Below are 24,305 nucleotides of genomic sequence, written 5' to 3'. Positions count from 1 at the left end.
AAATAAATCCACCAACAATATACCAGAACTTAGTGAAAAGCCTACCCCGAAGAGAGAATGCTGTAATAATAGCGAAGGGAGGTCAGACATCTTATTAGTTATCTGGCTGGTGCCTTTTGAATGAACAGCAATTGGTGTCCGGTGACTTTTGGCTATATAGTGTATGCTTGAAACGATAGTAATATTGAGATTGAGTTGTACGCACAGTTCCAATCTTTTAAGACTTATCAACCTGTGCCTTATCTTTAAAATATCAAAAGACACTACGATGTCACTGATACAAAGGGTAAGATTTTAGATTATCGACAAGTGCTGTAGTCTTGCAAACCTATAGGGCTATAGAACATCCCAAGCTCCAGTCCTCGTGATCTTCTCATCTGGATGTATTCAACCCTGAGGAAACATTAAACGTTTACAGTAAGACTTTACCTAGTGGTTAGATTTTCCTACCCTGAATATAGACTTCAGTGTAGGCCATTAGAGTCGTCATGTCCCCGGGTACAGGACCAGAGGGAAAGACAGTTGAAGGGAACGTAACATCCTCTTTATGTTATCCTTGATCATTTATTGCCAAAGATCTGGAAAACGTTTTCTCATACAAAATACGAAAATTATTAACATTTAATATGCTAGCCAAAAAGCATCATGTTTTGCATTCCAATTGAGGAAACCTTTTTCTAATTATCAGGATGGGCTAATGTTGTTTTAAGAATACAAATGTTTAAGAAATAAAGTAGGTGAACCAAAAGTGGCAAACTTCTAGGTAAATTTGCAAATCTCTAATGAGAGATAAATTTCTGAAATTAAATTAAATAACTCCTATAACAACGTATACCAAATGAATATTTTGTAATATTGCTTGTAACTTTTTCTAAAATAAGATCGTTACCAAGGTGGCCCATTGGTCCCAAAGGTGGCCACAGCTTATAGTTGCTTAGAAGATGATGATTGTGCTCAAGAAAACATATTTATTCATATGTTTTCACGTGTCTACATCTTATTACAGAAAATTGTTGGTGTCAAACTTTCGATTGTTGACATGCATTATATACAGTAACGACGAATAGCCGTGAAGGACTAGACTGGAAAGTCCCTATGACACCAGGGGGTACACAATAACTTAAATAAAATGTCTGCTGGCATCCCGAGACAGTTCGTTTCCTGCAACGTGCACCTGAGGGGGACTGGGTATATTAATGTAATTCCATTTGTTAGCTGTGTTAAATACTAATATGTTTCTCGTAACGTGGGTCACTTTGGAAACACTGCCTTTGACTCACCTACCTTAATTTAATTTTGTTTCGAAGAAAGTCCATAATATGATATTAAACTTTAGTAAATAATTAAATTGAAATTAATGCCAGTAAACTTTAATATAAAAAATAAATTAAAAACAGGAAAAAATCATGATAGATAATACCGCAATATTTTTATTTTAGGGTTTTCTGCATTTTGCCTGGCTACACTCCTGATGGGCACAGAGTGCTGACTGTCAGCTACGAAGGAGTCGACCCATCAACCTTCGTCTTTGAGATGGTTATGAAGCGTATGGTGTGCTGTTACGACACGTTGTTAGCCTCAGACACTCTCAAGAGAGGGGTTGTGATAATCTGTGATGTGGCTGGAATAAAAGCTGCCCATGCTATTAAAATTACTATTCCTCATCTTAAAAACTCCATGACTCTTCTTCAGGTAAGTTTTCACAATGCTTCAAACTATGTCACGTGGTTATTTTGTTTAGTAAAGTTACATCATGCTTAAAATTTAAAATTTGACCAACACATTTAGTGTTGTTTTCATTATTATAATTTTGTGTGTTAAATACGAAGACGATCACCATGTTGGATGTGAGAAGTATCTTTATTTTAGTTTATTTATTGTATTCCTGTGACCTTCTTCATGAAATTAAACCTAATTTCATAAATAGTAATTTGTAAAATTTAGCATCTGAAAATTCACCTTATTTAAAGTAGAGTATCAATTTCAGTGTTAAGTATGTCTCTTTTATACATACGATCTCTCTAATGACTTAGTGCTAAAGTTGTTGCCTTGTAATTAATGACTCGCGTTTTCAATAGCCGGTAGCTCGGATCCCACTTTAAACTGCAGGTCTAGTTTCAATTAGCCTTTCTATGCATTGAATTGTCTTAAAAATAAATCTCAACCCATCGCTATACGTGCATTATTTGAGATGTGCTCATAGAATTATAAGGATTATAGAACCAAATTATTTCAAATACGTGGTTTTGTTATGAATAAAGTGATCTAACAATTGGTAAAATCTCGCTTATGGGGTAAGTGAATCCCAATATGCTTCTATTGAGCAGCAACACCTCCCATGTATGTATACAAGGTGGAAACGAACTCTACCAACAAACTTTCACAGATTGTTCAGTGATTTTGACTGAGTGTTTTCACATGAGGAACACATGGTCCCCGGTACCTTATTACAAAGTAATGTGATGTCCATGTGCTATACTTTTATTATGTCCTTTCGGGCAGTGATAGATGGTTTATGATAGATTAAAAAGAAAAAAATATCAACTACTCACCCTCTTCTGTAATGTCATGAATAGCAATATAAACAATACAAATGAAATTAGTACATGAGTAAAGAAACAAATCTATGACAATATTCCTACTTGTTTGTTAAATAACTGTTCTCTACGTACAATACAGTTCACTGTGCAATCTTCGACCGCCATGATCACGTCCACAAACTGTACAGCGACGCAGAATGGATTGTCGGGCACACTCTATCATCCCAGAAGATTGACTTCTTCAGCTGCTGCGATAATCCTAGCAACCAGGTCCATGGGAGTGTCGACTGGATTCTCGAACATTAAGGCTCTTCACATGACTCCAAAAGAAGAAGTCCGTCGGCATCATATCTGGTGATCGTGCTGCCCATGGAACAGGACCACCACGATCAATCCATCTCCGACCAAACTGTGTATCAAGGTGATGTCTACCAGCGACAGTAAAATGTGCCGGTGCCACGTCATGTTCAAATCACATGCGTAAACGCAGTTTAGCTGCAGAAACTAAACAAATTCCTGATGAACATACAGAAAGCTAGCAGAGTTTGAACAAACGAAATAAATGCAATTTCTCTGTAATAAGATTCCAGGAACCATGGGTTCCTCATATTAAAACACTCAAGCTACATCCCTGAAAGTTTTTCGTTAGATTTTGGTTCACCCTATATATATACATACACATACATAAAAGATAAGGCTACATCTTGCAACATGTCTTTGGACTGTGGACTTTGTGCCCAACATATTCATAACGTCGGCCATAGAAGTGAAATGATGAGACAACACTCCGCCCGCTCTTTGCACACCCGGGTTGCCTCAGGCATCCGTTTCATGGAGGTTGGATTAACCCCAGAACCCCTTCATGCAGGTACATTGCTTGAAAAATTTCCATCAGAATCTCCAGGTCACATGTAATGAGTGAAATCCTCCCGCTCCTAACTTGCATTTGCCACATGACATAATGATAAATTTTTTTACAACTTCGTTTGTTCGTAGTGAGACGATGTGGAAGCATGTATAATATTTGGCTATTTATCAGGAGCTCGGAATAATTGGTCAGCAAAAGATAAGTTATTTTTAACGTGGCCATTACATATCTAGGTGAACACTGGCTCAGTACAAATCGATTACCGTTTCTTATACCAACTCATAAAGACATTGTGGATAAATCTGAGAGGCGGATTTGGCTTTTTCCCGGGTTAAAGGCACCAGATAACGCTAAGGATTGATTTACTGAAGAATTATTTTCCTGCTTCCGTTCAAGCAACAAGCAGGATTTTCAGGTTTTTTCTCAAAACGTGATTAACTGTAAAAAGTAAAAGATGAAAATTACCATTTACAAATGTTTATTGTCCAACTTCTAGTTAAACAATCGTGAGAGTCCCTTAGTAAGTCTCAATCATCTCATTAACACTGAAAATCCATCTACAGAAATTTACAGAGGAAGCCTTGGAGCTCTGGGCCACGTTTCAGAATGCAACGTTGCATTTACGAGAACACAATTTAAGAGTAAACTAAAGAATAACATGTTTGAAAATATACCCACGGCTTTAGCTAGCTATGTGTAGTTCAGCGCGGTACTTCTAATCTTACAATGACCAATGCAAAGACCAGAAACCTTATTTTGAGAACTCTCAACACTTAAAGCAGGCTCAATATTCACTAACAAAATCACTGTACACTTATTCTCCCAGCTTCTGCATAGCTCTTCTTCACAATCCTTAATGGCTCTCGGTTAAAACGACGTCTCGACGATCCATTTCGATCACGTTGCAACTCTTTCCATCTTCCAGGCTATGACTTCCACCATTCAAATTCCTTTTGGGCTCGAAATCACTATAACCTTTAGTGATTCACGATGACGAAATATCAAAATGTCAACTGCTCGAATCACAGCAAAATTTTCCGCGTTTTGTGAACAACGCACACGCGAACATCAAATGAAAGGACGAGACGCCATAACGCACTAACAACTCGCGCCAAAACCTTTTAAGTGGTGTTCCTTTCACCCTCATTCGTTCCGGAGGGCAGAACAATCGCTTACAACAAAAATGCAGATATCCTGTCTGCTCTCTACATCACCTTACATGAGACTAGAACAGACTACGTTCCTACAATATACTCAGGTTTCTTAGCCCTAGTGGACAATAAAACTATTGAACTTTATATATCATGCTAAAATACTGACATCATACATGTTAATTCATGTTCTCGTTTAGTGACTTTTAAGTGTCTTCGTTATATTTCAGGAAGGATATCCAGACCAATTCAAAAATTTATTTGTGATGGGCTTGAGTCCAGTTTCAGCCAAAATTATGAATATATGCATTCAGTGCCTTCAAGAGAAGCTTAAGAAAAGGGTAAGTCAATTCTTCCTGTTACGCGTTGATTAAATGTTTTGTGGTATTAGAAGTATGGAAAATGTACACTCCTCACAATTAGACGAATTCAAAATTGATCTACATTTATCTTCGTATATATTGTAGATTAATTAGGTGTATTTGTGTACATATTAAATTGAAAATTTTCAAAAGGAAAATATACGACAAATTTGAATCAATTTTCATTGAATATTTGAAAACTTGAAAAATAAGTGAAATATACTGTATGCACTGTGTATAAATATATGATACATGCTGGATATGTTTGTTTGTGTCTTTCTTTAAATTTAGTGTAGTTCTTTTATTTTCACGGTTTTCGTAGGCTTTACAACAATGTTCAAGCCTTAGGTACATTTCTAATACTGGTTGGATTTGTTATTTGCCGATACGCCTTTAATAGCTAGCAACAGATAGCTATACTTCTTATAACTTAGATCAGCAGATTCCACTTCCGTAGTTATAATACATGATTTTTTTTTATTTTTTTTTTATTTTTTTTTTATTTTTTTTTTTTTTTACTTGCTGGACTCTGGCCTCCCTCACGATACCTATCCATTCTTCTCTGCATTTTGCTTTCTCCAACCATCTTCGAACTTGCATAACCATAAAGTCTCCTTCCACATCCTGTATCCATCTATTGCTTGGTGTTCCACTTTTTCTCCCTGCCTTCGTTTCTTGTATGCGTCAGATTCTCTTGACACCCTTTCCATGTTCATCATCTTCACATGTTCCGACCAGGCTAGTCTTCGGTACTTTAATAACCTCATTGAGAATGTTTTCAATGTCCATATTACTTTATATTCTTAATACTTCTCCCTCTCTCAGAGGGCCATATATCCTTCGTAAGATATTGCTCTCAGAAACACGTAAATTATTCTCATCAGCGGCTGGCATAGTCTATTTCTCTGATCTTATAAGAGTCTTGAAGATCTCTACTTTTATTTGTTTCGACAGTAGAGTTCATTTCAGTAATTTATTTTTAGCGTAATATGGTCTGTTTCCAGCCATTATAATTTTATCAATCTCTTGAGTACAGAGTCCTCGCGGTTGAGGATTGTCCACCGGATTCTGAAGCCTCTTACATATAGCATATGTTTGCCAAATTTTATATTATGATTCCATCTTATTTCTTCTGATGCTGATATCTTCATATATTATGTTTCTCCTTCATTATCCCCATGACTCTACTTTTCTCTTCCAATACTTTAAACATTTTCTTGAGACATTCCATATGTTGTGCTACTAATAAAATATCATCAGCATAAGCTATGTTTTGATTTCTTAAATATTGCCCTTCCTAATTTTAATTATTTCATTGCTATTTGTAGCCTATATTAAATATTGTCAATGATGAACCTTCTCGTCTAAAACCTGTTGTTATTTCAAAGGCTCCACTAGTTTTACCTCAGATGAAAGACTTGTCCTGTGAATCCTTTCACATTTATTTCAATTTATCAATTTTATTTGGTTTTTGGAATTCTTCTAGGGCACTCAGAACCTTTCGTCAACACTATCAAAGAGCTGGTGGAAGTCAACAAACAACATATGTTGATCTACTTTATATTCAAAACATTTCTCCATTGATTGTCGGAAAGAATGGATCGGATCAGTTGTTCCTATTCTAGGTCGGAAGCCACTCTGATATTCGTCAAGTATTTCTTCGGAGTAGTGGTTCAATCTCTTCTGCAATATATCAGCGAATATTTTGTGTGCTACGTTGAGTAACGTTGTTCCTCTATAGTCAATGCATTTTAGCTTATCGCCCTTCTTAAAGATGGGACATATTAGACCAATTTTCTATTTTTTCTAACATTTCCGGCCTTTCCCATATTTCAAATATCAACAAGTGAAGATTTTCTATTAAATGTTGTCCTCCCAATAGCTCAGATGTTATCTTATCTTCACCTGGTCCTCTTCCATTCTTCTGACATTTCAGTGCTTACTGTACTTCTTCTAGAGGTAGTTTATCTATTTCAGGGTCTACATTCATATACGTACTTCCTCATTCCTCTTATCTCTTTTTACATTCAATATCTCAGCAAAATAATCTTGACATATTGCTAAAAGTTCTTGCTCAGTTCCAAGCAGTTTTGCATTTTTATCTCTACACGAATTGTCTTTGGTTAGTATTGCTTTCCGATCCGCTTGGTTGGCTGGTATAACTTCTTACTTTCATTCTGTTATTTAGTTCTTCGATTGTTTCCATGCATCTCTTCTAATAGTCCTCTTTCATTCATATTATTATGTTTGCTTGATATCTGTTTGCTATTTATCTTTCAAAATTCTGTCTTGTCTCTCTATATATCATTGCAATTCTGTTTATATTTTTGTGTTCTATTGTTACTCTCCATTCATCATCAAACCATTCATCGTTCCTTTATTTCCTTCTTTATCCAATTGTCGTGTTTTGCAGCTGTAGCTTCCTTTATACGATCCCACGTTTTGTCAATTGTTTCATTCTCACTTCATTACTGGGGCATGTCTTCTAATTTCATGCTTATTTTCTGTTGATACTCGGTAGCTATTTCTACTCTTTGTAACATTTTCACATTCCAGCGTTCTCCGAAGTCTTTTCAGACATGCTATATTTTCTGTTCTTCCTCTGAACCGTACCTTTACCAGATATTGATTTGAGTCCCAACTGAGACCTCATGTGGTCTTTACGCCAGCTATTGAGCATGCATGTCTTCTTAACACTATAACATGATCAATCTGATTAACCACTCCTTTACCAGGCAATTTCCATGTTCTTTATGTATATCTTTAGGCGGGAAGCAAGAACGTTTTATGATGAACCTCTTTCCATCCGCCAATTGACTTAGCATCTTTCCCTTTTTCATTTGTATCAATATGTAAAGAGTGTTTTCTAGCCATATGTTTTAGAAAGTCTTCTCTATATTCTTGCATTGGAATCTCCAAGGAGAATTAACACATCATATTTGCATATCTTGGACCACCACCATATCCACCACCTTCGACCTGCCTGATTGATGAGGCCCGCTCCTCCCTAGAGAGGCCGGGCATGAATATTTATATGCTACCTAATTTTCCTGGCGTAAACCACACATGTAATTCTTCAGGTGTTAATCCACAAATCCCGTGAACTTAATTCTGCATTGAACTCAGGGGCGTAAATAGCACTCCCTCAACTTCCGCGGTGCGGGGGTGGGTACGAGCTTCGGAGTAAGAATGATAATTTAAAAAAGACGGATACGTCACAAAAATTATATTTCGGCGTTAAAATATATTCGACCAAACATGTTATACTTTAATGTCCCTAAAACTGCAAACAGAAAATGTTAAGCACTAGAAAAGTAGAAAGTGTATTACCAGATTAAAAGAAAACGTTCAGTAGTTAAAGAGTTCAATAAATTTGTTTTCAAAATCTCAGCATATTCCTTGATGCAGCCTTCTAGAAATATCTGTACGTGGTCTTAATGAGCTTCCGAATAACATTGGGGTGTTAGAAAATGAAGTTAAAGAAATGGCCAGAAGGCGTCGAATAGAAACGTCAATTTCTACCGATCGAAAAAAAGAAAAAAAATTCTTCGACGAACTGACAGAAGATGTTGCCTTCCTCTACCCATTAGATTGTTTAAAGTAAGGGTTTTCTACAGTGCTTTACATATTCTAGTAAATCAAATAAAGACTAAAATATAGTGAACCCTAAGGGAGAATTCACACCGAAGAAACACGCGACACGCGACATGCAAAATGCGACATGCGACACGCGACACAAGTGTTTCACACCGAAGGGACAAGGTGCACGCGGCAAGCGACACTGGTTTCTTTGTTCAGTTTGTATGATGGTACCGATGTAATTGCATTAATCAGTTCATTAGTCACACGAAAATAACGTAACAAGAGACATTGTTACATGTAAACTGCGTTGTAAAATTTGTGCAAGTTATTGAAACTTGGGAGAGGCATGATGTGCACGAGAAAACTGAGAAGTAATATGCACTGATATCAAACTGTATACGCTAGACTTTCCAGCCTGAATAAAGCGAATACCTAAACACTAGAGAAATGGTTCTCAACCTTCGTGAAACCATGTCACTGTATTTTTTTTTTAAGTCAATACCTTAGCCGAAGAATTTTCCTCGTAAATCTTTACAGTATTTAAGATTTTATGCATGAATTAACATGTACCTATGAAATTAAATACTGATAAATAAATTTTAGCATAATCATAAGAGTAATAATAGTTTGAATACGTGTGTAGGATTGTTTACAAATATAAAAGTATGGAAGACAAAGTGGTAACGTCGTCTCCTTGTAATTAAGTGATCCCGGGTTCGATAACCGTGGAGGCATCGGGCAGATCCAGTTTTGATGAGTCTATTTGTGCTTAAATTGAACTTAAAAAACGAAAACTCACAACTCAAATATGATATTAGGATTATGATAGTTGTCAACCAGTTTCAGCAGAACATTTAGGTGCTCAGAATAGTTGATACGAGGGCACGGTATCGGGTCGCGGCCCGGCGGTTGAAAAGCAATGCACTAGAGTACTTTACCATGTTGACTAATATATTTTGGACTAAAGTGCCTCCATAAGCTGACTTTTTAAAATAAAAGCAGTCAGGTAAATGGCGATGTTGAAGACAAATTACAGCCGATAGATAACTGCATCAAAAAACTTGATAAAGCGAAATGAACGTTGGGTTTAAATCTTAAAACTTTGTTAAAACATTGTACATATCGATACTTTATTATAGCAACAAATTAGAGGATTAAACATAATGACGGTTGGGCTCTCGTCTAGAGTCTAAATACAGCTCGTTGGAATGAAGCATTCGCTGCGCATGCGCGAACAACAAACTGAAGTAACACGATGGACGGTATTGAGAAAACGGCACAGTCCGAGAGACACACAAAAGCGACACGCGACACTTGCATCTTGCCGTGTCTCTTCGGTTCGAAAGGTTGCATTGATGATTAAGTGTTGGCTTCCAAGCGACACGTGTTTCATGTCGCATGTTGCGTGTCGCATGTTTGTTCGGTGTGAATTCTCCCTAACGGAACACACAGACACACAGTTTGTGGAAACCGCTATTAATTTCTGGGACAAATATGAAGAAGACGTATCTTGCACTAACCTGTAGCTACAGACATTGCTTGATTTTGGAATGAAGTGTTAAATGAAATCAAAAGAAGAAACTTGTCGATCATCAGCGAAGTCGCAGAATTTCTCTTGTAGAAAACAAAATTCTGGCTAGTAGCATTCCTGCCGCATGAACCGCTTATATGCTGTATTTGACCCTACCTGTGACATAATCACCAACTGAGATGTTATTTTCCTAGTTAAAATTGATTAAAAAAAATACTTGAGAGCCCAATAACAAGTGCTCTTATTAAGTATCGAAAGCGATCCTGCTAGAAAAATTGACTTGTCCAAACTAGCCAAAAGATTTGCTTCCCGGATTCGATACCCCGTGGAGGCATAGTGGTTCGGATCTCACTTTAAACTGTAGGCCTAGTCCCGATTAGCCTTAGTGTGCACAAAGTTGACTTAAAGCACCAACTCAATCAATCAACTTAAAGACAGCGTGTTTTAGGAGAATTGATTTGATTGTGACGGAAGCAAAGTCACTGAGGATATTTCCTCTCAGAAGTTTATTTTATTTCACCTTGATTCTAGCGTGGCCTGTGACTGATATAAATCTGAATCCCAATAGGATAAGAAGTGTATTTCATGTGTTAGGAAGCAACTATACATAATTTATATTCACAGGTTGTATTTATTTCGGACAAAAATGTGGATCAAATGTACCAGGTAGTGCCTAAAACAATGATCCCTAAAGAATTTGGAGGAACTTCTGGATCCATATTCGACATGAATGGTAAGGCTTTGTTAATTATAAGAAATTATCCTGTTGCACTAGTTTAGATGTGATTGTAGGTGTAGTATACTTGTTACAAGTCTGATTGGTGATGGATGATAGACAACGAATTGTTATTATTTTTAACCACTAGTTATTAATATTTAACAGTTGCAATAACGTTAGTACAAAAACAGAATTGAACATACATAATTCAAAATGAAAGCTAACTTCGTAGTTATCATTTTATTTCGAACTTTAACGTAACAGAATATTAATTTTCATTCTAGTGTTTTGGACTTTTAACCACTGTTAATTTTTACAAAAATTTACCTACGTTTCGGAGGCAGAATCTGCTTACGTCTTCAGGGTAGCGTGTAGTCCGAAACGTAGGTAAATTTTTGTAAAAATTAACAGTGGTTAAAAGTCCAAAACACTAGAATGAAAAAATCACCACTGATTAGCTACAAAGAAGAATTAATTTTCATATTTGCTCTTTTGCGAATTACTCACTTTGGAAAAAATAACTATTTTTAAAAATAAAACTGTTTACGTACGTTATATGAGTATGTTCAGTTTATAAAAGCAAAGTTTTGGGGGTCTTACTGCCCGCTTCTTCAGGCTTTTTCTTGGCACGTATCAATACTTCATGCCGCGTCAATTTACGTCGAACATGGAATAGGATAAAAGGATTCAATTGGTAAAATAATTGTTAAAAACTTACCCGTACCTTAATGAAACTTTCCATATCCTTTTCATCCTTCATGTAAAACCCCCGGAAACGCTGGAACAACAATCGGGGATCCACACGGGAGATTGAGGATAGTGCGCTTCAACAGTTTCAAGTTTGCACACGTCTCAGGGGTTTTACATGAAGGATGAAAAGGATATGGAAAGTTTAATTAAGGCATGGTCAAGTTTTTAAAAATTCTTTTACCAATTGAATCCTTTCATCCTATTCCTTGTTCGACGTAAATTGACGCGGCATGAAGTATTGATACGTGCCAAGAAAAAGCCTGAAGAAGGTGGCAGTAAGACCCCCGAAACGTTGCTTTTATGAACTGAACATACTCATATAACGTAAATAAACAGTTTCTACTTTTTAAAAAATACCTAAATATTAATTTTATAACTTTATGGTATGCACAACATTATCGTTACACAGTTTACACTATAAACAAATCGAATTGACTTTTCTTTAGCTTTCAGTTTCTAACACACAACTACTATAAATGTACCACAAGAAATAAAACTAACTTAGATGTGCTCTATCTTTACTGTTATTTACTTTTCCATGGGAAAATCTATCAATATTGAAATCTATACGTGGTTAAAATACGTGTTTACGATTGGCAACTAAGTAAGTGTTACTTAAATCAATTTCTAAATTGTTTGTGATTCACATTTCCAAACTATACATTAGAAAGGTAATTTTGGACTTTTAAGACAAACGAACTATCGTGGCTCCTCTTGGCTTAAAGTTTTATATATCTACGAATTATGTGTGAAATTATATTCATTTATATTACGCAGTGGCTTATCTGTGAAGGCCAAGTTCTTCAAAGTTTTAAAGATGATTTTATCTTCAACTTGAATTATTTCAATGTTATTAAATCTTACAGATTTTATAAGTACATTAATTTGCTTTGTCATTATTGCACATATACTTTACTTTTAAAAGTTTTGATAACAAAGATATTCACAGTTTGTAATGGAGTAAAATAAGGCGCAAAGAACTGCTTCTTCATCTTACCAATATGAACGTTTATCTAGAAATGAAATGAATTTACGTATTTTTAATAAAGAGAAATTTAACAAATCTGTTGAGACTATCTCATTACTCTCAAGCCGATATCTGCCACGACGCAATTGAATGCAATCACTTTATGTTTCTGCAGCTTTAAACTTCGGGTTTAAGAAGACTAGAGAGTTAGTTAGAGTAAGAAATATAACATTTAAATGTGACACTGTATTTAAAGGAAATTTTACTCTGGGATAGTTCTCATTTTCTGAGGCTGCTACGAATTCATTTCTTTATAGATCGCTGGAACAAACAACTAATTGCAAGGAGAGACTGGCTGATAGAAATGGGAAAGAAGAAAGCAAACGAAGCAAGAAGACCGGGAAAACCAAAAACCGCCAGCGACCTTCTAGGAATAGAAGGCTCTTTCAGACAACTCGCTGTGGATTAATCTAGAAGAGAAGTTAAAATGTATATTCCTTGTTTATTCCAACTGTAATGCTATTATAGTGATAATATTATTGCAAAAAAAAAAAAATATGACTTGAATCGTACAAAAATTATGTATGTTATACCATATCTGAATCGCTTACTGCAGAAAGGCAACTAGTTGAATATTTACACATTTCCTTTTGTGTGACGATAATGGATTTTAATAGCTCAATGGATCGTTTACCACAGAAATGACACCTGTCAGCTTGGTAAGAATGGGCATGGCAATGCCTTCAATTTTCTGTTTACTGGAGAAAGGGAACTTGTCCCGGACTAGTTCCCTGTCTGCAGTAAATGAGATTTTGTAGTTAAATGTGAACATGTTGCCTTTCTGCTGTAAGCGGTTCATCTATGTCAGAGGGGGCCACTCCGCAACTTGCACGTTATTGGCTAGAGATTGTGACGTCACCAAGAGGACACGAGCGGAAGAAAGCTATGCGGAGAATGTAGCAGATGGCCCATGAAACGCTGTGTTTTCAAGCATCTTTTGATATTATACACCAAAGCTGTTAATTTAATTTGACAACAAGAGATGAAATACGCGATAGAAGAATACATTTATTCCGAAACAATGCACAGTTTATTTTTCAGACATTATTTGCGTGATATCTTGTCCCTGTAGGCTGTAGTCCACTGCCGGCTTTTCTTTCCAGCTAACCTATTGCATTTATTTTAAATGTCTAATTCTAAGGAAAGTTCTTTTCCGGGAATATTCTGATATGACTTTTTACTGAATATCCTGGAATTTCCCTTTAATATTTTTACGTTACTCTTCAGATTCTCCAGTTGATCGCCACGATGAGGATAAATTTGTATTTATGTTTTTGCTATTTAGCGTCTTCTTCCACTTTTGGCTAATCGCAACGAACAGGATGAGTAATGATTAGTTTAAATTGATGAAGGGACACTTGCAGCAGGCACGTATGCAGGGGGGCTTAGGGGGATCGAGCCCCCCGCCGAAATTTTTCGGTTTACACTAGATAAAATGAGGTTTTTTGTTTCTTGTGGTGTGAAATAATATAATGTGACGATAATTTAAGGAGAGAAATAATTATCGAGTCTAGCACGTATCCAAGGTGGGAATCAGGGGGTTCCAGCACCCCCCTTCAGGAAATTTTTCAGTTTAGGCTACATAAAATTGGGTTCATGGCTTCTTGAATATTGTGATGATAATTTGAGAGAAATAATTATCGGGACAAGACACAGAATGTTCTATAATCCTGTTATTGTTAATAGCGCTTATTCAAGGTGGGATCAGGGCGCTGGAGCCCCCCTTAAACTCTTTCAGTTTACACTACATAAAATTAGGTTTTTGTTTTCTTGAATAATGTGCCGATAATATAAGGAGAGAAATACTTACCAAGGTAAAACGGAATATGTTCTATAACCCTGTTGTTGATAATATTGCATTAAAACTTTTGTTGCGCTTTCGGTGTTGTCACAGCACTATGTAAAGACTTGTCAGCATTTGGAAGCTGCAAACGTAGCGCCACACGTAGGGCGATTCATTGTAATTTTTTAATCTCTGGAAAGCGCGAGAGAGAACGTTCTTGAATAAGAGAAGGAGTCGAACTACTGGCAATATTAACGAATCCTTTTATCTGCGGAGCGTTCTAAAATGTAATGAGGTTAAAATACGCGGCTTCAATTTCCAGGTTGACCTGTACAACAGAGTTCAAAGGTAAGTGTGACAGTTCATACAGTCGATTAGTGATCAGCCAGTGTCCATTAGTGGCTTTATAAAATCTAGTGATTCCAAAATGAAAAGGACTATATACCGTAAAGTAACGAAGTATACTACTAGTTCCAGTTCGGGTCCGAAGCTGAAGACATTGACGACTGCGAAACTTCCGGAGCATCAGTGTAGTGCTAGTTCGATTCGAGGGACGAAGAGATGAAAGGTCTCTCTCTAAAGTGAATATTTCAGCAATACCGGGTATTGGAGCAGTTTATTAAAAAGAAAAAAAAACAGTGACGTACGGTAACGTCAACACTTGGGGTAGCAATCAGTGGCGTGCCCAAGGAGGTTGGTGTGGGTCATAATCTCCCCCCCCCCCCACCTTTAGGGCCCAGTAGGCTATTCCTAAAAATATCAAATATTATGAATGCCAACAAGCAGATGCACTGAAAGAGGATATATAAACATTTTTCATCAGAGGCGCAACCACGAATTTTTGTCGGGGGGGGGGGGTGGCAAGTACCAGAATAAACGTACCAATAATAATAACAAGAACCTTAATAATGGCATATTTATATATATATTAACAACAAGAACAATAATGGCATTATTATTATTATTATTTCTACTACTACTAGTGGTATTAGTAGTATCAAAGACGTTATTATCCTCTTAAATTACGCAAAAAGGGGGTAGATGTCTGTGCTGAAGCATTTATTTGGAACAAACTATTTGAAAAATTTTTTCAACACCAGCAACTTTACATTAGCTAATAATGGAAAACAAGCACACAAACTGTATTTCTGAATAGCAGAAAATGCATGCCGAAGATATATTTTTTGTACATATAACATGTATAACTTTCATGTACAACATATGTTTTACAGATATGCAACATGGAGCGACATAAAATAAGAAAATACATATGCAAGATGCAAACACTAAATTATGTACGTATTCAAAGTTTATTCAATACATATATACAAAACATATTATTTAAATACATTACATTACAGAAAACAATTACATTGCGAGCGAAGCGAGAAAGACAATTTTTAGATCCAATTTTTGCAATTGAATACAGTATTGATTTAATAGGGAGAAAATAATATCACATGGCGCCAAGGAATTCTCTCTTTCACAACTATTTTTAAATTTAGATCATTTGGCGCCCATGGCCGACTCCCGCCGCCCTTTAGCTACGGCTCTAAACTTGACGAGATTGAGAAAAGCAGGCATTGCAAGCGAAGCGAGCAAGAAAATGTTACGAAATGTACTTTTATTTGTATAAAATTTGAAATCGAGGGGGCAATTGCCCCTCTGTGCCCCCTGCAAGTGCCCTTAGCCGTCTGGAAGAAAAATGCAAGAAACACTTGAAAACTAATTCCATCTTGGTATCCATTTGTTCTGTTATTCTTAGATTTTTCTAGTCATGTTTCTTTACTTCAATGTTTTCCCACCTACGTAGATTAGAAAATAGAAAATATGCAGTTCAAACTTCATAGCAACACATCCAAGAAAAACATCCAAATACATTACGCACCTTTAAAACAAGACTACTCAAAATGTCACAACTGTTCTAGATACTGAAAATTGCGAAATCATTTCACAAAGTCTGAATCTGGAAGGGAATATTTCCCCCAATCCTGATACGACATTATATGGAATCCCACACATCTTCATAAATCACAAAATCAATAAATGTCTTTGTTATGTTGCTGGAGTAATACAGGATATAATTGTAAAGATTAGTGAGAGTTCCAGGTAGAAATGTGTTCTGTATTTTCCACAGGGGGGCAAAGCAGGCTCTATCTACGTGCCTGCCCCCATGTGGTTGCACCTCTGAGTAAGTCCGAAATTTGGAGGAACAAATCGAATCAATCCTGCTGCAGCAACTTGTTTTTTGGGAAGCGATAGTTACTTTATTCCAGACGATTTTCTTCTATTATTATTGCACGTGGTAAAAGCACAAACAGGGTGATTTGTACTCATTCTACCGGAATTCAAGAAAAGGTGTGTATAAGTAAAAATGAACCCATTCATTTCAAGCTTCCGTATAAGCTAACGAATCAAGTTCCATTCTGTCCTCTTAATGACGTCATAGCGCGCACAGGATCATGGGAAATAATCTCGGAACCTCGAGAATGGTCTACCTAATAAAGGTACCTTGCATCTATGCATTACATGTAATTTTACCCTAATAGATCTTGTTTATTCTGTAGTGTAGAAATTGACCCTTGCTGAACCAATACAAATAATACAGACCGTTATGCAGTGTTTGTAACCAAATCTATACACTACTAAAGAATAGGACTAACGTTAAGCCACTACAATTGCAGACACCTCCTGTAGTTTTAATTATAGCATATCGAAAATTTCCTTACTATCTCTACTAGCTCATACTATTCTTTCCTCCATTGGCGCTGACTTTATGGGGTAAGGCACTTTCTGGCCCTCCTCAAATTGCTGTAATGGAATAAATCATGTTTTTTTATTCTTTCTTTGTTCGTCGATTTTCTACCTTCTGGTTTAATACGAAATGCATATGGGGGAAGAAGTGCTGTTTATGTGTGTTTTATCCTACGTGGCAGAGTGGTCAGCATAACTTGCTGTACTGAGCATAGCGGCAGAGAAGGGGGGAATCGAGTGGCCACAGCGAAGCAGTACACGCTACTGTGATGGCTGGTTACAGTAGCTTTCACCCCTCCACTCAGTCCCATTCCTTCTCACATGTTCACTGATGGAGCCGTCTCGCGTCACTATTTGCTCAGATATTTGTTTTCGTTTGCTTGCTTCAGATATGGGCTGGGCAGAGTATACTTGTCCAGAGCATTTCAGTAAGAATCCTGGATAAGGTATAGACGTATCCTTCATCAGTTCATCATTCCTACATTCGTCAAAATCAGCCTTAAATGGTTGATGTAAAATAACGGATAGACACAAAAATAAAGAAATAGACGGTGATGATTCTGGGTTTAATATATTTTAAAATGTATTTGTAACACAAGAGACACGTGTCGAATTACAGTCATCGATATTGAATTACACGATTACATAAACAGGAAGAACATAGTTAAGATAACAAGAATTATGAATGATGTAATACTAGGGCATGACATTTATATCTCAATTTACATTTAAAACAATTGTGAAAAGGGCAATTTAGTTATAATTTTATACAGACACAAGAAACAAAGAGGTAAAGAAGTGAAAATGAGTCTCGAAATTCAATAAATAAAGCTAAATTCACGTTGTATAAGCAGTTCTATGCTTGGGTTGTTTTTTTAAACTGCGTTTAATATTTACTATTATTTATTTAATATTCTCCTCATGGGTTCAACTTCTATCGTTTTGGTTCTTCTATGGAGGATTTGAAAGACATCATTTCTAGCCCTTAGCATACAGTTTGGATGCGAGAAATCTACATTGCCATTAATAAGTTCAGAGATTATTTATTTCATTGATTGATATGTTATACTTTACTTCGCTTTTTCTTCCATTTTTGGCTAGTCGTGAAGACGATAATGATAACATGATATGCATTGAAACCTACACATTTTTGTCAACATAAAACTAGATTCCAATATTAATATTTCTTGTATTCTTAACTTAGACATGGTACATAACTTTTTTTTTACAAACTGTTTACTATATTGGATACTCATTTGTTTTTCATTTTGAACACGTACGTTCATAATTTCACATTACAAACTCATCATAACTCAACATAACACAACACGTACGTTCATAAATTCACATTACACACTCATCATAACTCAACATAATACAACACGTACGTTCATAAATTCACATTACAAATTCAACATAACACAACATTGTAACTATTGTGCTCGTCACAGCATGAAGGAACAATCACAAACAAAGAAGAACGACACAACATGGCTCCCATAGAGAAGAATTACACTGGCTGTGACTTCAGGCGCCAGAACCTCCTTAGTCTGCTAAATCAGTCCAGTTTGTGACGTGAAAGAGAGGTTGACATTTGAGTGTATTCACAAAGGGTCAATCTTTATGCTCCATGAAGTTAATTCACTTATTTTCCTCCCCCCCCCCCCTTGATGAAACACTAAAGACTTCGCGTGATGCTTCGGATATAGACCAAGTTGAAATATCAGAAATCTTAGAAATGTATTTTGTAATTTCTATAATGTTCTCTTTAATTAAATGAGTTGGTGTTTTAAGTGCACTTTATGCACATTAAGGCTAAGTCGGGACTGGACCTACAGTTTACTGCGAGATGCAAACCACCGGGTGCGTGCCTATTTGTTTTAAATGTCACAAATTACGTAAAGAAATTACTGTTATTTTGATGTCATTTTGTAGGTATAAAATAATATCGTCTTAAAAATAAATGTGTTCTTTAACAGTAACACTTAAAGTATTATCAAAATAACGCTTTTGTTTTTCGTTATTAAAAACTTAAATATTTTTTATTGGAGGAAAGTGGAATCTAGGAGGTCCAGGTTAGAAAAAGGGGATCAGGTGGAAAGTTGGGGTAGCCACAAATCCATCTCGCACTGTTGAAAATTTTTGAGCTGCCTTTGAAGCATCCCATATGAGCTTCCTCAGAATCTGGACAATTTGTGGTTGGAAAGTTAATATTTGGTCAAATGTGTTACGTAAGTAAGTTACGGTATACTCTCTTAGTTTTCACATTAGAAATAATATGTGAATATTGAATAGGCTGTCAGTTTGAGCGAATGAGGCAAGTTTACATTTCTTTATGTTCGTGCTAATTTTATTAACCAGTGAAAGTTAACCAGGAAATTTTGACAAATCACTGATGAAAATTAAACAAAGTAAGGGAATCCAGAACTACTATGTAGTCATAGTACACTTAAGGAAGTTAGTAATAAGTTGCAACGTCCCACCTACACAAAATTACCACACTCTAAACACTTCAATTAGGAGGACAGCAAAAGTCTACCCATAAATGCTAACTTCTTACCAGTCGTTGAACACAGATTCTAGATATCTCAAAGCTTGCTGGGTAAAACGTGAACAACAGCTTTATATATATATATATCAGGTGGTTATAATTAAAGTGACGGTGTTCAGAGTGGTACAGCACGGGCTGTAATGAGAGTAGCAGTCTGAAACTTCGTAAATATGCTAATGAAGCAATGTGCTCGCGAATTATGAAAAAAAAAAAAAATAGTTCCAATTCTCGCCACCAGGGTAAAAAATGGCGCTGTAAGCAGTCAAAACTTGGTATAGTTGCAGGAAAAACACTATAAATCGCAGAAAACAATACTCTTTGTAATAAAATATCGCTACAATTTCACTATTCGAATTACATGAACATTACTAAAGGAAAAAGCAACAAGCGTCACCAACAACAACCAGGGAGCTCACACAATGGTTAGGCAATTTCACCGACTTTGACGTCAGAGTTATTGAAAATTCCACGTTTTGACTGCTTACAGCGCCGTTTTTTACCCTGGTGGCGAGAATTGGAACTATTTTTTTTCATAATTCGCGAGCGCATTGCTTCATTAGCATATTTACGAAGTTTCAGACTGCTACTCTCATTACAGCCCGTGCTGTACCACTCTGAACACCGTCACTTTAATTATAACCACCTTGTATATATGTTTATTATAAACTTATCGTAAGAAAGTCTGTTAGCACACTAGTCTTTAACCATTATCGCTTAAGTGCATTTACCTTTACCATACACGTGCATTCACCACTTCTGGATTCAAAACGGGGGGAAGGGACCATTCAAATTTATTCCTCGCAGTGAGGCGCCAGGGGGAGTAGGGACCTAACGTCACGGGCTCCCCTGTAAGAGAAAGTAGTATGTGCGCGGTACCCCCAACCACAGCTGGGAAGTGGCCGTAGCAAGCCGGACCTCCGACAAGCGGGCGCTGGGTAAAGGATTTAAGGATGCCGCGACACCCCCGGCGCTAGCTAGGAATCGGCAAGCCGACCGGTGTCTCCTGTATAAGGGCGGCAGGTTGGGAAGGAGGTCTAGGTGCTCCTAGACAAGCCGGGCAGGTAGAACCTGGCACCTAGACCGGGTAGTTAGGTAGCTGCTAGGCTCTTCTTATTCTTTCTTCCTCCTTCCTTCCTTCCATCTGGGATGGCTGCTAGGCTTCTGGCTGGATGGCCGGTTTTTCCCAGGATGTTTGCCAGTTGACATCCGGGAGCCAACTGAGCTCCGGCCTCGCTGCGCTGGGTTTTATACTCGCGGTGGCGCATGGGTGGTGAAAATTTTAACTACAAGTACGCGTTGCTAACTCATTTTTTTTACATATTACAAACTTCCTACTGAGAAATATCAAGGTTTTGGCATTGAGAAATCACTAGTGGGAAAATCACTAGATGCACGTATTAACATAACATTAAAAAGAATATAGCGACTACGCAGGGTCTAATAATGAGTGAAGCTAGTAAACGTAGAGGTGGAACCGTTAACGTTTTCAGAATATATTTAAACTAAAAGCGTACGCCTCGCAGGGACATTCCGCTTAACTCTTTCATCCGATTAAAAAGAATATAGCGACCACGCAAGGTCTAATAATAATTGAATGGCGACCAAGCAGGGTCGTTACAAAGTTGTGTTTTATACAGTGTATAGGGGAGAGCCGTACAGTACCGGCCGTCTTACAGTATCGGCCAATTGCTAGTTCGGACATTTGACGCTACATAGCAGTAGTTCACTGGAGTAGGAGGGAAGGGTATGTATTCGTGTGCGCTATAGTTCGCGATCACCCGCTTTCACGCAGTATTGTGAGAGCTGTGCCTCTGTTACTGTGAAGAGTCAAGTGGCTGCGTGAAGAAAGTTATTTCTAGGTCCCTGGTATTCATGTTCGAGGTAAGTGTTTGATTTTATTTTCAGGTTCAGTTTATCGGTATTCTATAAGGATACGAAAACATGTAAATAGTTGAGCAAATTGATTATAAACAACGTGTAATCGCAACTTTCGTTACCACCTAATGATCGTACAGTATCGGCCAGCGAAGTGCCGTCCAGTATCGGCCACACAGAATTTTGTACGCACCTACTACAGTCCTGCTTGCTTTTGTTTCCAGAGTAAGATGGCAGACGAGGAGGGCAACAAAAGAGGTAAATGGACTGAGGAGGCCATGAAAGAGGCGGTAAATTAGGTAATGACAAACAAAATGACAGCAAGACAAGCCGCTAGTATATATTGTTTACCAAGAAGCACGTTAGGAGATAGATTGAGAGCAATTCAACGTGGTATGGATGTGGACCTGACACCTCAGATGGGCTGATTTAAGACGACGTTTGATGACGAAATGGAACAACAATTACTTTCGTATATGAAAGACTTGGACAATAAGTTTATGCCCCTCAGTAAATAAGAAGACAAAGAAGACAACTGTAGAAACTGCACAATGCATAATTTGTCTAGAGTCCTTTGAGGAGGATTGGGTTCAGTATACCGAATGTTGAGTTCGGCACATGTTGAATGCGTAGACCAAGAAAATATTTTGTAGTTTTGTGACTATTGTAAAAATGTGATTTCAACTCCGCTTTAACGGACTTTATTTCCACATTTGTTGACAACCACACCTTTGTAAACATAGTTTACAATTTCTTCATAAAACTTAAGCATTTATGAACAGTTACCACAACCTAAAATGAAAATATTGACTGGCCGATACTGGAAGACAATTTTTCCACTAATTGAAAATTCAGCTTTTCGTTTTTTTTATATATATATCTTGCAGTTCTGAAAACATTTCAGAGAAATTAAACCCGTGTTCCTTATAGTATGCATTGAGGTATCATAATATGTTCGATCCGACTGTCTCCTAATCCTTTATCAGTTATAATCAATAAGCTCAAGGTGACCGGTACTGTACGACTCTCCCCTATTGATACACTTGTATGTTGAATTGTATCTTCTGCAAATACGCTGTATAAAGAAGAAAGTGCCGGAGTACTAATTGAGGTGAGTGTACATGACATATTGTTGATTATTCTGTATAGATAAGAAGAGAGGAGTTGTAGAAGTGAAGAAGATACCTGTAGTTGGCTAATTCCTGCATTGTGTCCCGTGTCAAAGGCTTTTCAGAATTATGAATAGAAAACGTGAACTTGCGTAGCGTTTCGTCCAAGTTGCGTTTCTTCCGAATTTCAGGAACAGGCAGGTTACGGTTACCTGACCGAGTAGCGTTTCGTCCGAGGGCTACCATCCTAATAGTGTTTAATGAAGTTTTAAAACCTATTGTTCATTGCTTAGGTTTACAGTTCGATAAGGTCCATTGTTAGCGCCAGCCAGGACTGCGTGCCTTCTTTAATTGGCACTTCTATGAAAATAGAGGTGGACCTGCCGTGTAGCCTCGCTCTCGGCATGCACGACATGGCATACTCTGCTTGCTAACACTCTTAAATGTTCCATCCATGAAAATATTTTTGTTTTGCTTTAATATTTCTTTCCCTCTGGAACTTGCAAATATTAATAACCTCTCACCTTCACAGTCGTCAGCTAATAAGAAAGTGTTGCCATCTGCAATTACTAAAATTTCTGGATCCGAGCTCGGACGAAACGCAACTCATTAAAAAGTCGCAGACGAACTGTAGCATTTTCCTACGAATTTCGCTTTCGGACGAACTGCAACTCGGACGAAACGCTACTGAATTTTATTATTAGCATACAATATAGCTTGTCAGTTCAACGAGACTGATTACACTTGAGCACATGTGAACGAATACTTTCTGATTGGGGTGGGAGAGTGAGAAGAAAGAATTTAATATGGGACTAAAAATGCTTATACGTAAACTTTGCAATAGACCTGTAGTTACATATGTGAACTCATTGGCGGCTTAAGAGTAAGTGATTCGTCTCTCCGTCTTTTTCGTAGAAATTCAAGTTTCCCCTATTTACTTGTGTTGCAAAAACAATAATTTCAATGTATTCTCCGTAACAATTTTTACATTGACTGATTTATTTGCTTTATTTTTACTTCGTCTTTTGTGCCACTTTTGGCTAATTTGCGAAGATGGAAATGAATTTTGATATGATGAAATTGATGAGTGGAAACTTACAAACATAGATGTCCAGGCCAGGACTTGTACCCTGGATCCCTGGCGTCGTAGCGCAATGTGCTAACCACTCCGCCACGGGGGCCGGCTATTTTGTATTGAGAAACGAATCAACGCGGTACTTCTAAGGAGTAGACGATAGCTGTTCTTCGGCTGGGCAGGCAAACTCACAATTCTCTTCATTGGTGAAGTGATGCACGAGGTATAGATTCGACCCAATAATTTGGGCCTGGAATGCATACGTGTTCACCTATCATTGTTTTTTTTTTTTTTTTTGGCAGCAAAATCCTGACGGAAAATAGTTTGTTCTGAGCTCTGCTATGACACTAAGAAATAATTATTTTTCACCGCAGTAAACTGATTTTACTGGACATAACCACGTGCAATATCATATCTGGTAATGAGATTCTACCAGTAAGCAAAGATTGGAAGAGCAGCAGCTTTGAGAAGGGACAACTGAGAGGGGAAGTGTCCTCTTTCTCACGGAACCAAACTTCAGTAAATTGCACCATAATATAATTTCACCCTCAGTGGCGTGCCCAGGATTTTCGAAAGGGAGGGGCTATGTGTACTTTTTCTTGATAGCCAGTTCTCATTTTGTCATATTT

The 24,305-nt window shown here is 37.2% G+C and overlaps 1 protein-coding gene across 2 annotated transcripts in view; it reads left to right on the top strand.

Moving 5' to 3' along the window:
* The window catches only part of LOC145979335 (alpha-tocopherol transfer protein-like), a 236,394-nt gene extending 222,790 nt beyond the window's left edge, over positions 1-13,604 (top strand). Inside the window, exons 4-7 of one of the 2 annotated variants that reach the window (XM_083112194.1) lie at positions 1,440-1,692; positions 4,790-4,900; positions 10,659-10,767; positions 12,787-13,604. In XM_083112194.1, coding sequence (XP_082968320.1) covers positions 1,440-1,692; positions 4,790-4,900; positions 10,659-10,767; positions 12,787-12,938 — 625 coding nt within the window. In that variant the 3' untranslated portion in view covers positions 12,939-13,604. The remainder of the gene's footprint in view (positions 1-1,439; positions 1,693-4,789; positions 4,901-10,658; positions 10,768-12,786) is intronic. The other variant, XM_083112193.1, reaches the window with a different exon arrangement.
* The last annotated feature ends 10,701 nt before the right edge of the window (positions 13,605-24,305 follow it).

This window comes from Lepisma saccharinum, chromosome 26 (genome assembly GCF_977018435.1).
Source record: "Lepisma saccharinum chromosome 26, izLepSacc3.1, whole genome shotgun sequence".
In the NCBI taxonomy this organism is placed as follows: domain Eukaryota; kingdom Metazoa; phylum Arthropoda; class Insecta; order Zygentoma; family Lepismatidae; genus Lepisma; species Lepisma saccharinum.
The sequence above is the reverse complement of the archived record's forward strand: the minus strand, read 5'-3'. Positions and strand labels throughout refer to the sequence as shown.